Source organism: Silurus aristotelis, assembly GCF_946808225.1.
Source record: "Silurus aristotelis genome assembly, chromosome: 26".
Lineage (NCBI taxonomy): Eukaryota > Metazoa > Chordata > Actinopteri > Siluriformes > Siluridae > Silurus > Silurus aristotelis.
The window spans coordinates 6258714-6272993 of NC_139599.1; the positions used below are offsets into that span (position 1 = coordinate 6258714).

The window sequence follows — 14280 nt, forward strand, 5'->3', positions numbered from 1 at the left end:
ATTTTCACTATTATAAAATAATGAGACCATTAATGGAGCAAGTTCTGGCTTCTATCCCAGAGGTAGATACACCTGTCCATCCCATAATCTGTCTGCCATCCCACCTTCATTTTTGCTTTCGTGCTTTTAGTGTGTGTTTAGTAGATATTCCAACATATGCTTATTTGAGCCATGGCTAACCAAGATCCAGAATATTGGGCATGATCCGAATTAATAGTCTTCTATTAAGGATCAATGTCAAGCTGATAGAAGGGGGGTGAGATAGTTTAAAACATTATATGAACATAATAACATATGAATTTCTTCTCTCCACTAGAAATAAATAAATCTTTACTATTCAAGTTGCAGTATTCCAATTATTTTGTCTATAAATTAAGTACTTTCCATTCAGTAATACTTGTACAAATGTATTTAAACTTATTAATATTTTATACTTTGACTTAAAATATATTTTATTAATCCCAGTTTAAAGAAGAAATTATTCAAATTGTATATGTATACTGCATCAAGTATCAAGATTTTATCCACACAAAAACCTTAAAAAATTAGTGCTTTTGTTTAATTGGAATTTGTGAGACGAAGATCATGGCCACTCAGAACCATTTTACTGCATTAATAGCGGTTTAACTCATTTTATGAATCTGTTATTTTAACTTGTAAAGAGAAACATAGTCATAATTAAAGCACACATTTATAAATCGAGAAATGGCATGTTTCACAATAATGAGGTATGTCAGTTCTTCGTCATTTAAAATATCGTCCTCTGTCACCCATAAAGTACTTTTAAATGTCATTCTGTACACATGGATAAACATCCTTCATAAATGCAAAGTGATCGTGAGCAATTATTTATTGATAAGACTGATTTTTTTTTTTTAAAGCTCACACTCACTTTGCAGTGATTCTATTCAGTTAGTGTCATATTGATTTGGGAGTTATAAACAGGGCTACCGGGTTTTTTAAAAAAAATGTTCAGACTTAAAAACTCAAAGCTACAGTATCTGCAAGAAAATTTATCTTGGAGTCACAAGTTCACTGTGGCTCACTATGCCTATCTTTGCAAAATGATAATTGAAATTCTTCTGTACATTGTAGTTGTACTGTCATCACTTCCATGCTTCTTTTGTTTCCTATAACTTATTTGGTTTTAGGAAATGTATTAGATTTAGATTCATTTTGCTTAAAAACTTGCTCAAGACTTCCTTTGAATATGCTTAAGTATGCATTTTGTACCTGCAACCTTGCTAAAAATCAGCCTTGCTGTAAAAAAAACACCAATCTGGCAACCACCAATCTGTTTATCAATATCAAGAGTTTGTCCATGCGAATCTAAAGGGATTTTTGCCATGGGTTGAATTATAAAAGCAATGTTTTTTGTATGACCATGGATAATTCTCCTAATGAATTTGATTAAGGATAAGAGTATATCTAAGTAAAAAACACCATTGTACTATCAATGACCATGTTTCCTCTTTGTTTCTGTTTTTGACAGAGTGCCGTGGTCATGTACGACGGGGCGAGAGTGCCCTCTCCTGAGGCTAGTGCAAATGGTGCCCCGGGTGCTGCCACACGCCCCAATGGCGATGAAGAACTGGAAGAAGAAGAAGCTGCCCCACCGAAGCCCGTGCTGGTCAAGAAGGCTCGCCGTGAGATCCTGGACCACGAGAGAAAGAGACGAGTGGAGCTAAAGTGCATGGAGCTGCAGGAGATGATGGAGGAGCAGGGGTGAGGCACTGTCTGAGTGCATGTGTGGGGTGTGAATGTTAAAGGCATAAGTAAACATTAGCTGAGGAGAAAAGATAAAGGATAGTTTGTCTGTGGTGAGATGGGCTGCATACAGCATATTTGATAACACATGTTGTTCTGGGCGTTTGCGTTCTTTCAGGCAGCCAGACTGAACCCCCCCCCCCACACACACACACACACACACACACAAACACACACATACACTATGCCACGCTAGCTGTCTCGGGGGCTTTTTAAATATGTCAGGAAGCAAGAATAGTCTAATTACCCAGGAGGTAATTTGGGTGTTTCACAGAGGTTCTTGATCAGGACACTCTTGTTTTGTTCGCATAACCTTTTGTGAGGAATCATTTATTTATTTTAAGAAAGTAATGTCAGAAGAATGATGCATTACTCGCTTAAATAAAGTCTTAGAACTTTCTAAAGGCAAAACTTCTGCCTATTTCGAAGAAATAAATTAATGGTTACATTGATTATGGCAAAATAAAATAGCTTTTTTTTTTTTTTTATACATAGAAACCTTCATAATCCATGCTTATATTTTTGCTACGGAAAAGGCTTTTATATAAATGTTCTTACTTTTTCTTGCCCTACATCCCCTTCACAAAGTAAAACTACTTAATACGCGTAATCCATTTAGTTCACCCCCATCAACCTTCTTAGAACAGCAGATGGTATGCTCCTCATTAGAAGTTCTGGCTATCAGATTGATGAGTATGATAGGAAGCTGGAAGTCAGGGAGGAGAGCATGACCATCTGCCAAAGGGGCCATCAAACATTCACACAGGCACCCTATAAAGCAGCTTTTTCTCAAGAATACTGCCCTGTAATCAGTGGTTGAATTGAAAATTCATGGGTAAAGGGGGGATGGTCAGTTTAGACTATTTGTGTGGAGGAGGTCAAACCCCAATGAGAATGGAGAAACCCATATAAGTAACCCATAGGGAAGTTTGTAGTCTATTGAAGCCAGAGTGCCTTTAACTGAAAAAATATATATATATTTTCATGAGCTTATTAGAGCGTCAAATGTTAGGCACATTTTGTACACATCATGTGTATAATAATACATTGGCTTTTCCTGCGGCTATAAAGCATTACCTCACTGATCAACTTATTAAAATTTCGGTTTCGGTTTCGCTTTATATTTTAGGCCAACTTCTAGACTTAATTGTTTTTGCACTAATGCAATTTGAATAAAACCTATAAAAACCTATATAAATATAAGTGACAAGTCACATAATACCAGAGAAAATTGTGATTTGTTAGAAAAAATGCTTTGTCATGGACCTCAATATTTAAAGTTGCAAGCATTGTTTTTTAAACACTTTTAAACATTCTTATTATTTAGACTTTGTTAGAAGGACACTACACACTTTACCATATTAACACAATATTTTTTATTTCTACTGAACTATTGAATGAAATGTATAAAACTTGAGTTTTAGTTGTTAGAAAGCTAATATAAATGATTAGCCAAACTGTATTGATTGTTCTGAAAGATTTTTGACATTGTAAGCTAGCATACTAGTAGTGAACTAGTCATCTACATAAATCAGTTAATAATAATAGCAATGAAGCAAAATTATGTTTTGTGGTATATTTTTTGTGGCTACTGTTAAATCAACAGTTAGCTAGTCAGCTACACAAGCAGGCTAATGCTAGCAGTGATATGCAACTCTGTGCTAATAATGAGCAAGATTGTTGTGGTACTGTTTTTTCTGTGACTAGATTTTTTTTTCTTCTAGTTGCTAGCAGGATAGTTATCTAAGTAAGGCAATAGCAATTGTGCTAAAACCTTATGTTGTGAGATTTTTGATTACTTAAGAATATGACAGCATGAACTAGTTTAACAGTTAACTAGTAGATAGTTACATAAGGTATTTTTTTACATTTTAACCAAACCTTTGTTAATAGTTATAGTGATATAGTATATAACATAGTATAGTATAGTAATAATAGTAATATTTTGGATTATTATGGCATGTTTTTGTCAGGTTTGTCTGCTGGCAAATAGATTGTTGATAGATTGTTGCAACTCAAGGCACAGATTCCAATACATAACTCGTTGCAAATGTATGCTTCATACAACATGCTGCACCAAACTCAGTGCTGTGTTACCCCTGCAAAACATTTCTAATCATTTACTCAATTGTCACACGGGTAATTGAAATCCTGATGTGTCAGGCAACATGTTGTACAAGCCTAAATTTTGGACAGAAAAAATATCAATAATCAGAATGTCATATTATTCCAGCATCGATCCTAAACTGGTGGAATGATGGAAGGCTAATTATTTCGAATGTTTCTGAACACGTATTGTGAATTGTATTGAATTCTGAATTGTATTGAATCATAACGAGAAATAATGAGCAACTATTCTTATGAATTTTCCCTGTAGAGTTTTGCTCCAGAACCTTGCATGATCTACCTCTGTTTGGAAATGTCAATCATGAAGACCTTTTAATTAAAGCTTAAACACTTTGAATGTAATGAACAACAAAAGATTCAAGTGTGATGGAAAGGGTGTGCATATCTTAGATTACAGTGACAGACCACACTATAAAAATGAAAATCTTCTGGGTCCTATTTAAATACACACACACACACACAAACACACACACACACACACACACACACACACACACACACACAAACACACACACACACACACACACACACACACACACACACACACACACACACACACACACACACACACACACACATACACACACACACACAGAGTACTGTGACTGCAGCCAGAGGGCATTCATCGTCAAATGTGTTTTATGGCATTTCCACCCTGGGAGCCAATTAGTCGTCTGCACTCACAGTGCATGTGTGTGTGTCGACTCCCCTCCTTTCAGTGTTCTTTCAGCTCATCTGCTTAGTGCCCAACCCCACACACATACACACACATTTAAGCACAGAGCAGATTTAGTCATGACATCGGGTGGAGGAGAAGGAGGGCAGATCACTTAAGAAGAATAGAGACACTTTTGGATAGCTTTGAATTATATCCTAATAAATAGGATAAAAAAAAAATCTGATCAATTAGGTATTAATAAGTAAATGTTTATGTGTGTGTATGTATATATATATATATATATATATATATATATATATATATATAAATTGTGGATTTGATGGTTCCCATTCAATATCAATTGGGCTTAGACACACACACACACACACACACACTCACACACAGACACACAAATTAAATGCTACATACAATGTTCTCTGTATGGATATAATTGTAGGTATACTGTACATCAAATTTGTATATGGCTAACGGTAATAAATCTGACCTGAAAATCTCTAAGAAGAAATATTTTCAATATAATACAGTTCAAGCACTTCTCCTACGAGTTGATTGAATTATTTGGTTCACTAAAAGCTTTTTTGTAACTGTTTTATTTATTTTTTTAGAATTGAGAGTCATACTTTTTTTTTTACTGCAGAGAATGAACTATGTATGGATTTTACTGCAGCATGTGAGAGAAAGAATGCAGCTTTGTTGAAAAGCTGTCAAATATCCGTTGGATTGGATAGTCGCTGAATATAAAGTGCAGTCTTGTTAATAAAAGGTGGATTTCGGGGTCTGTTTGTGAGCAGGCATGGATAAGATAGAGCAGACTCACTTCCTCCCCGTTCAAACACACCAGATCCACCAGAATTGTTTTCCAACAAACACATGCTAAGATAAACCAACACACACATGCACACACACACACACACACACACACACACACACACACACACACACACACACACACACACACACACAGGCTGTCAATGGTAAAGGTCCCTCTGCATACAAGCTGATAAATCCTGGTATTGTTGTAAAGGATCCCTTGTGACCAGCATCTCTGAATGCTTGATGGTTGCTCTTGGTTACTGTGATCCTGGGTGAAATCATGTTGTGTGAAAAGTGTGTTCAACTAGTGCACTCTCACACTTATATATAATGGTAATTTATACACCACTAACAACTGCATGAAATTGAAGAAATAATAATAAAAAATAAATAAATTAAAATTACAATAAAAAAATAAAAAAAACAGCTCTATTGTTCAAACTACACAAAATGAACAGTTTTTAAGACAATGTTTATTTCTACAATTGTCAAGAAAGTAATCCACCTCATTAGCACACATTTACTTATTTTACTTCACAGGTACTTATCAAACACTGCTGATGATATGTTATGGTACATCAATAAAACATATATAAATAAAATTAGTCTTAGTGAGTGTTTCTCCAAGCGTAATCGCTGACATTTTGATTAGTGTCAGGGATAAACACCTTAAATTTACAGTCTGGGTTGGAAGAAATCAGCCCCAACCTGCACTCCATGCTGTTTTGTTTATTATTATTTATGCTGGTGATGCTATTGGTCTTTAATATAAAGTCTCCTGGGAATTTTACACACAACACTGCCAACAGTTCACAAAGGAAGGTGAAGAAAAAACATCCAGTAAACAACAGTTGGAGGAAGAAAACTCTTTTTAATTATGGTGAGCAGAAAGGCATATTAGAAACACAATGAACCTTGAGGTCTTGTGGGGGTGTGCTACAAAAGCATGAGCTCAATATTACTATTTTAAAAGCAGTAGTATTAATGATAAGGCATAGAAGACCACTCTGATAACAAATGTTGAAATGGTGGTCATTATAAAAAAAGGGAAAATAAAATAAATAAATGGGGTACAAACAGGGTATTTATTCTTTTATTTGCTTGCAGGTGCTGGTGCTCGATACCGATGAGTACCAGCCCACTTCAAGCACTGGACATGAGACTTTGAAATTGCATTATATTGAGGGCAAACACTGTGACAAGAGGCCTTGGCAGCTTCAAACTGCAGTCTGGACACGCTCCTCTGATTTCATTTTCCGGTAGAGGCATGCTAAACTAAATTGAAAGTGCCGCTGTTTGACATCAAGAGTCTGCCGCTTGTCAGACCGGGGCCATTTGGGCCCTGCCGTGTTTATCAGTACTGTTCGAGAACAACCTGCCCTGCAGGAAATGCTAGTTTTGGAAAATTGTTTTCGTCTATTTCGTGCAATTACAACACAGGTCAGGATAGAAAACGCTTGGTCTTTTGCACTGAAAACGTATGCATGCACCTACCACCCATGCATGTATTATATCATTTGTTTGGAAGCAGCTGTAGATTTGATTTATCTCATAGTTTTCAGAATGTGAAACAAATGTTCTTCTTTTCAGAGTATACTGATCATTTTGTAATCCCCAACCAATTTACAACAAAGGCTTTTAAAACACCTGAGACAGACAGCAAGATTTAATAAGCCATACCTTATAAGTACAACCTAATACTAACCAGTATAAGTCTGCAGTTTTTATGGTTGTTATAGTTACAATGTAATGGCAAAATTTTTTTTTATATATATTAGCAACTTTTTTAATGCAAAAAAATGCAGATAAACATTAGAAATTTTGTTCAGATTTCTCTTTATATATTTTTTTATTAGAAGATATCAGTGATCACATGACGTCTGTAAGATATTTCAATCCCCCTGATAGCATGAGTCATATACTGAGAATTTACCAAATTTAACAATTTTTTTTTTCAGACAATACAAAAATTATTGTCATTTTATATGACACACAAAATATACAGTGCTGCTATATTCTGCTATATACAGTGCAGCACTACATAGAGTTTAGAGACAAACCTTCTGTTTTCAACCACATGGCCATTCATTCAGTACCAGTACATAATAGTCAATTATTTCGTGGTAAACTATAATTACATTTCTTCAATTTTTACTGAAACAGCCATGTAGTATTTTGTTAGATTTGTCATATTTTCTCTTTTGACCAATATTGGACATTTTCAATCAGTGTATAACCACTAGAATTATACTATTAACCATAAATCTGCTTTGTGAACTATTGGAAATTACATTCTTTGGGCTCTGTTAAAAATAAAAAAAAGTCAACAAAGATTTCAGAATCATATTTTGGCGTATTATTAAGAAACCTAATTATTATTAAGAAACTTAACACACGCTCATTATTCATCTCAATCCATTCCACAACCATGTATTTATTTATTATTTATATTTTTATACCACATTTTACTGTTTACATGCTATTTTTTGCACCTCTCGACTGCTGCTACTGCTGTTTTTGCACTGCATAATGTTTGTTCACATATACTCTTGGGTATAGTTTTTATAGTTCTCTTTGCACAGTGCTGTATATTCAAAGTATACAGTAGGTTTACTGGTAGTCACTATCTTGTGTTATGTGTATTGCCTTGTGTTGTCTTGTGTTGTCTGTCTGTCTGTACTGTTGTCTGTCTGTCTGTACTGTTGTCTGTCTGTCTGTACGGTTTTTCGTCTGCACTGTTTGCACTTGATGTACTTTATGTAGCTTTATGTTATGTGTTGTAGCTCAATGCTGTTTAGTGTAGCACCAGGGTTCTGGAGGAACGTTGTCTCGTTTTTACTGTGTTCTATGTACCACTGTGTATAGTAGAAATGACAATAAAAGCCCCTTGACTTGACTTGAAACCGAGGGAATACATACAAAAATAGAATGGCTTAGTCTTGCTTTTTTATGTTATTATCACATAAACTGCTCAGTTTGACTTTGGGCATTGCTGCTGTGCTGAGAATCCAAGAGTAAAAGTGCAACCAGGGTAAATTTTACTACCTTTTTTTTTGCCAGTGAAATAAGAGCAGAGATAATTATTGTGTTCTCTGCCGCCAAATATAAGGTAACCAACAGCTTGAAGTACAGCATTCTAGAGAAAATGATATGAGCACTGAAAGCAGGCAGTGTATATAACTCAATGCAGTCATTAATTTTGGCAATTCGCTGCATTTGTTATGTGGCCAAGCTATCGAATTTGCATTTCCCCTCTCTCTCTCTTAATGTCAGCACATACCATACCAGACTACTGTGCATTTAAAATGCAGTATTTAGGTGGGTGCTTTAGTATGGATTTTCTTGACTGAAGAACATCTTTAAGATTTCTTGGTTTAAGTCTCACACACACACACACACACACACACACACACACACACACACACACACACACACACACAGTCTGTCAGCATCATTTTCAGACTGCAGTAGCTGGAGATGATAAGGGACATGACATGCTCTTAATGAACTGATCTCTTTTTGCTGCTGCAAAAACGTGTTGTATTCCACACACCAAACCTAATCATCATGATTTAAATCACATATCAATCCCTGTACCCAATCCCTTTTTCTTATTCTTATTACATTGCTGCTCTCACTATTCAAACAAACAACAAAGGAAGATATTTCTACATTAATTTCATACTTGAAAGATGAGATGCGGATGCTGGAACAGGCGTGGGTTTTCTAGTTCAAGTGAAGAGAAACTATCAACATCTGTAATATCAACTGCACCAATTTGAAACCATTTTCTGTTCATTATATGGTACTTTATTAAAGAATATTACATGCATTCTTGAAGCACCATAATGCACATGCTGTGTCCAAACAACTAGTGATTGCCAAGTCCAATTTTTGAACACTTTGACAAAATTAGATTTAATGGGGAAAAATTCAACAAGACTCTTTGATTAGGTATGATTTTGTGGAAGAAGTGTGCGAAAAGTTCTGTGATGGGTCATTTTAAAATGTCCGTCAAGCGGACTTTTAGTGTGACAGCATACAGAACTCAGTTTTCAATCCTTTTTAAGGGCTAATAGTCAGAAAGTTGAGTTCTGATCTCGGTGGTGCAAAGCTTCCACGTTTGACCCAGTTTCAGTTCTAATTCAGGTTGCGTAACAGCTTTAACCAAAAGGAATTAATGTAAATGGGATGTGGTTGCACACAGATCCACAGTGGACTTAGGGTTCGATATTTTAAAAGCCGTCTCCGAAAAAAAAATTGCCAGACCATGGCCGTCTGTAAAAAATAGTTTTTTTTTATTATATCAGCTCTCTGAATATTGCTGCCATGTGAGAAATAAATTATAAAAAACAAACTTGTTTATATTTGAATAAATTACAGCACGGTAAAAATTCTCATTTTGCTCCAGGATCCTGGAAGTGACAAGGTCATGATCTATTTACGGATCAGACAACTGCTTGACCTGCTCTGCTCTCTCCTTTTTGTCATGGCTGACAGCTGATATCAGGCATTTGATACACGTGAGCTGCATGTTTACACAAATGACTTTGGCTTTGTCCTTATAGTCGCCTCTTTAGTTAGAGATTAAACCACACAGATTTCCTGCTCACAAGGGATTTATTTTTGGATGGACATCCATATTTTTTTGGTGAAAGGTCCGGATTAATCTGCTGTGTGTCGGCAGGATGATGATTAATTATGATGGAGTCAGTAGACCTTCTTTTTCGTGAATAATATTTCTATTTGGTTGTTGAAATACTTGGATTCAGACACCACTATGCACAGTATGTACAAGTGTTCTTTGGATGAATGGTAAAAAAGGCTGGTCTTGGATTATCCAGTCGCCTGTATAAAAATGCTAAATGCAAAGTATTATTATTTACACTCAGTGTAAATCATAGGCACATTTGACCTATTTTGAAAATTTTCACAAGTTATTGGATCTTATTTCACCAACTGCCAGTCACCTGGTAAGAGAATTCAGAATGACTTGTACATTCTTCAATCAAAATCAAAATGAGTTACAGATAATCCCTATCTTGTAAGGCGTTTGTCCTCCTTTACTTTGAGAGCAAGCGTAATGAGTTCAGCGCTCCTGGATGATTTGCAATGTAAAAATAGACACAGCGAAATCACAGTGGGACCAGAATTCACACCCAGGTTTAACGCATACACCACAAAGAATGTGTTCCAGCATATTGGAAGGAACAGAGACACCCTTCGTTCACCCTTCATATGTGGTTTATTTGGCTTGGAGAGGTGCAACTGTGAGTGAATGTGAGCGAATGCCAACAATTTTTGTGCCATCTGTGATCGGGAGTTCAAGAGAAGAGCACAGCTATATTTGATTTTGCAACAGAGTCCAATCACAGTATGAGCATGTACATGTACTAATGCAGTTAGTACTCTCCTTTAAGCGTGTTCAGTCTGCTGATAGAGTGTAAAAATACAAACATTTTTGGTACTTTTGTATGACTGTATTATGCATTTGCTTAAAATAAATGATTGTTGCTGGAAAATAAACATGATGTCTGGTTATATAATGCAATGTGTTATACTGGCATGTTGTTTTGTGTTTTTTATGTTTTTTGTATCTGCAGTCTAGCAAAATTACAATGAGCTTTGTTCCTTTTTGCCAGGTTTGGAACATAGTTGGTCTCACAACTAACCAAGCCAATTATTTCTACTGTAAATGTGTATTAAAATATACAAGCAAGTGTATAGATTTTTTTTTCAGGATACTTCCTGGTCATAATGTTTCTTCCTTATCAACACCACAATATACACCAACCTATACAGTATTCAGTACATGTAGCAGATTTACATGTTAGCTTTACCCTGCTAGATTGGTATTTACTATTAGTATTAATTCCAGTTATAAATGGTTGAAATAAATTAACGCCAAAAGTCATGTAGGCCAATAAAGAAATGAAGGTATGTTATGTTACTCCTAATTGCTAAGCAGGTCGTATTGATCGATATAGAATCCAAATGCTCCTGATACACAGTATAGCTCTGTCAAGATCTAAGACTGGTGCACACTGGTGATCCCATGACCCATTCTCTTTGTGTGTATGACATCTCTATTGCAGTGCTTGACAAGCTACATGTGTGTTATGGGCTTGTTCCGTTTCATGCCATTTGACTCCTGTCACTGGTTCTGATGCACACTGTCATTTATTATTCTATAATAGACAGATGGGTACATGATGATAGCAAGTGTGGAGATTATTGTGTATATATTGTATGTGTGTGTTTGTGCACATTTGTGTGGTATATCCATGCATGTCTGTTTGCGATGTTTTACTTAGTGTTTGTGTTCTACATGCAGATACTCCGAAGAGGAAATCAGGCAGAAGGTTGGGACATTTCGGCAGATGCTGATGGAGAAAGAGGGAGTCATAACCAGAGAGGGATCTAATCCCAGACCGCCGTGAGTCTCACACACAGACACACTCTGATTCGAATGAATTTTATGCTAAACCTAAAGCTAACTCTAACCTTATACCAGCAACTGTTCCATTGGTTACGTTTATAATGTTGTCTATTTCTTGTAATAGCCAATTTGTGTACAGACACATCAATAAAAATAACCCTATCATTAATATTAATTAGAATTTAATCATAGGACCAGTCAAGTGCACTCAAAGCCTGGATGTGTTGAGTTTACTTGAAAAATTAAAGGAAACTGGTTGCCCTAAAGAAAAAATGAAGTAATGTTTACTTGATAGATTTAAGATTCACTTGAGTAAACATAACCTTAAATTTTAAGTTCCTCGTACAATTCTTTTCACTTGAATAGACCACAGTATTTGCTTTTAAGTATTTTGTTCTGTTAAATTACTCCACATTTTACTTACATTAAATTATATACAAAAGCGAACAAACAAAATTTTTTACATTTTCTTTTTATTTCTACTTAAGTTTTCATTTTAAAATACAAACAAGTGAAGAAACGTTTAAAACAAGTTTGCCAATGTTTTTATTTTTTTTATTTTTACACCTTTTAAAATGAAGTCAAGGTTCCATTTTGTCTCCTGCTGGACAAAATGGAAAGTGTTTTTCTAACACATTGGATTTTATTCCAGGGCATAAATTAGTCCAAATGGTTGCCCAGTTCCATCACTGAATTCCTTTTCAAAATGATGCAGAATCAGGAAGGGTTAAGTTGTGGAATTTTGGGGTCTAAACAAAGGATTCCTACTGGAATTTGTTGATACGAATCCATGTCAGTGACGTTCTAACAATAAGAAACTATTTGACAAAATGACATTATCATGACAGGTAATTAATGCTGTTCTTCACAATTAAAATGTACATGTACACAACCTTAGAAAAAACATGGTTTATAAAGCACGTTGTGGACGTTATGTGTCACAGGGGATAAACTGAACGGTGTTCGCCGCAAGCGAGTGAGAAAACCACCTAGTATTCTATGCTCACTATCAGTCCCTTGATGGGAAAAAATAAGAACAATAAACAGACAACTAAAAAGCAATGAATCTCTCTTCACAGCCGTTCAAGTGCGAATGTGTCAGCAGCACGAGAGCTCGAAATATTGTAGGTTAACAGACAAAATGTCCTAAATTGTTTACTTTATTCTGAATATGTTTTTACTATTTACAAATATCTTTATGATGAAGCAAATGAAAAAAAAATTAACAAATGTGTCATGACAAACTATGTCTGCCGAACTCGTCTGTTAGGTGTTCAAGCGGGACCCACGCACAAGCAAAAGTTATTCACACATTTAAATATGTCTACAGAAGTAGAGTTTACTTACATTTTAATAGTAATACACCCAATCTTAAATAATTGAGGTATGTTGCAATTAAATTGATTCATTACATATAAAATCCGAGCTAACGGTGCATCCGTGTGTCTCTCTAAAAGATGAAATAGAATCTACATCACAAACTGACACACAAACATACACAAACACACAATATCACACAGACACGACACAACTTTGCCCATCGGTCACATTCAGACCTTATTGAATTGTGGTTCCTGCAGATCTTTAGCTTGGTGCTGTGGTTTGAACTGTAGTGCTGCTCTAACAGTATCACATAACCACAGTGGCAAAACACACACACACACACGCACGCACGCACGCACGCACGCACGCACACACACACACACACACACACACACACACACACACACACACACACACAGAGCCCCCCTTCAGACCCTCTGTATAACTAATGAGGGTGCTAACTAGTTCAGAAAGGTCTGAGCCAGCCTCAGACACCTGCCATCCATTATATTACTATAATATTATCAGCGGTGAGACTATAATACGTTATTATTGTACCATAGCGCTTTAAAAAAAACCCTCTAAATTCTGATTGGTCAGAAGGTCTTGACTCACTTCCTGACAATAGCAAGAGCTTTAGGATTCATACTATATGAGAAAGTTTGTTGTGAGCTAATGTATCATATAAGTGTTATTGTATATTTAAGATGTTGGGAAGGATTCAGCAGTGTTAGAGCTTTGTAACAATACAGACATGAAGCTGCAATTTCACATTTTCCTACACATGAGAAAGAGAAGAAAGCTGTAACATAAGTGATAACTGGATGTTTTTGCAGATGTTCTGCAACATTAAATGTAGCTATAAATGGATAAAAAGTACAGTATAGTCTTCTTTATTGTAACGTATTAAATTAAAATGTTTACTTCTGTCATTTGCACACATGGACATATACAGGCCTAAACACTCAGACACACAAATAACCCTATTTAGAAATTCTCCTTATTTCTTCATTTTGCTGTTTTGGACACTGAGCTACTCAGAGTGTTGACTTAGCTTTTTTGTGTAGGTGAAAAATGACCCTCTGTTAATTCCATAGTGTGGCCTTGCCGATACCACGGCAGCCATATATCA

The 14280-nt window shown here is 35.7% G+C and overlaps 1 protein-coding gene across 2 annotated transcripts in view; it reads left to right on the plus strand.

The window, feature by feature from the left end:
* The window catches only part of srrm3 (serine/arginine repetitive matrix 3), a 79336-nt gene that overhangs the window by 38502 nt on the left and 26554 nt on the right, over positions 1–14280 (plus strand). For both annotated transcript variants that reach the window (XR_014531828.1, XM_083531881.1), the window contains exons 2-3: positions 1493–1725; positions 11721–11822. Coding sequence is in view for 1 of the 2 variants with exons in the window: in XM_083531881.1 (XP_083388007.1) it covers positions 1505–1725; positions 11721–11822 (323 nt within the window). In the remaining variant the exon portion in view is untranslated. The remainder of the gene's footprint in view (positions 1–1492; positions 1726–11720; positions 11823–14280) is intronic.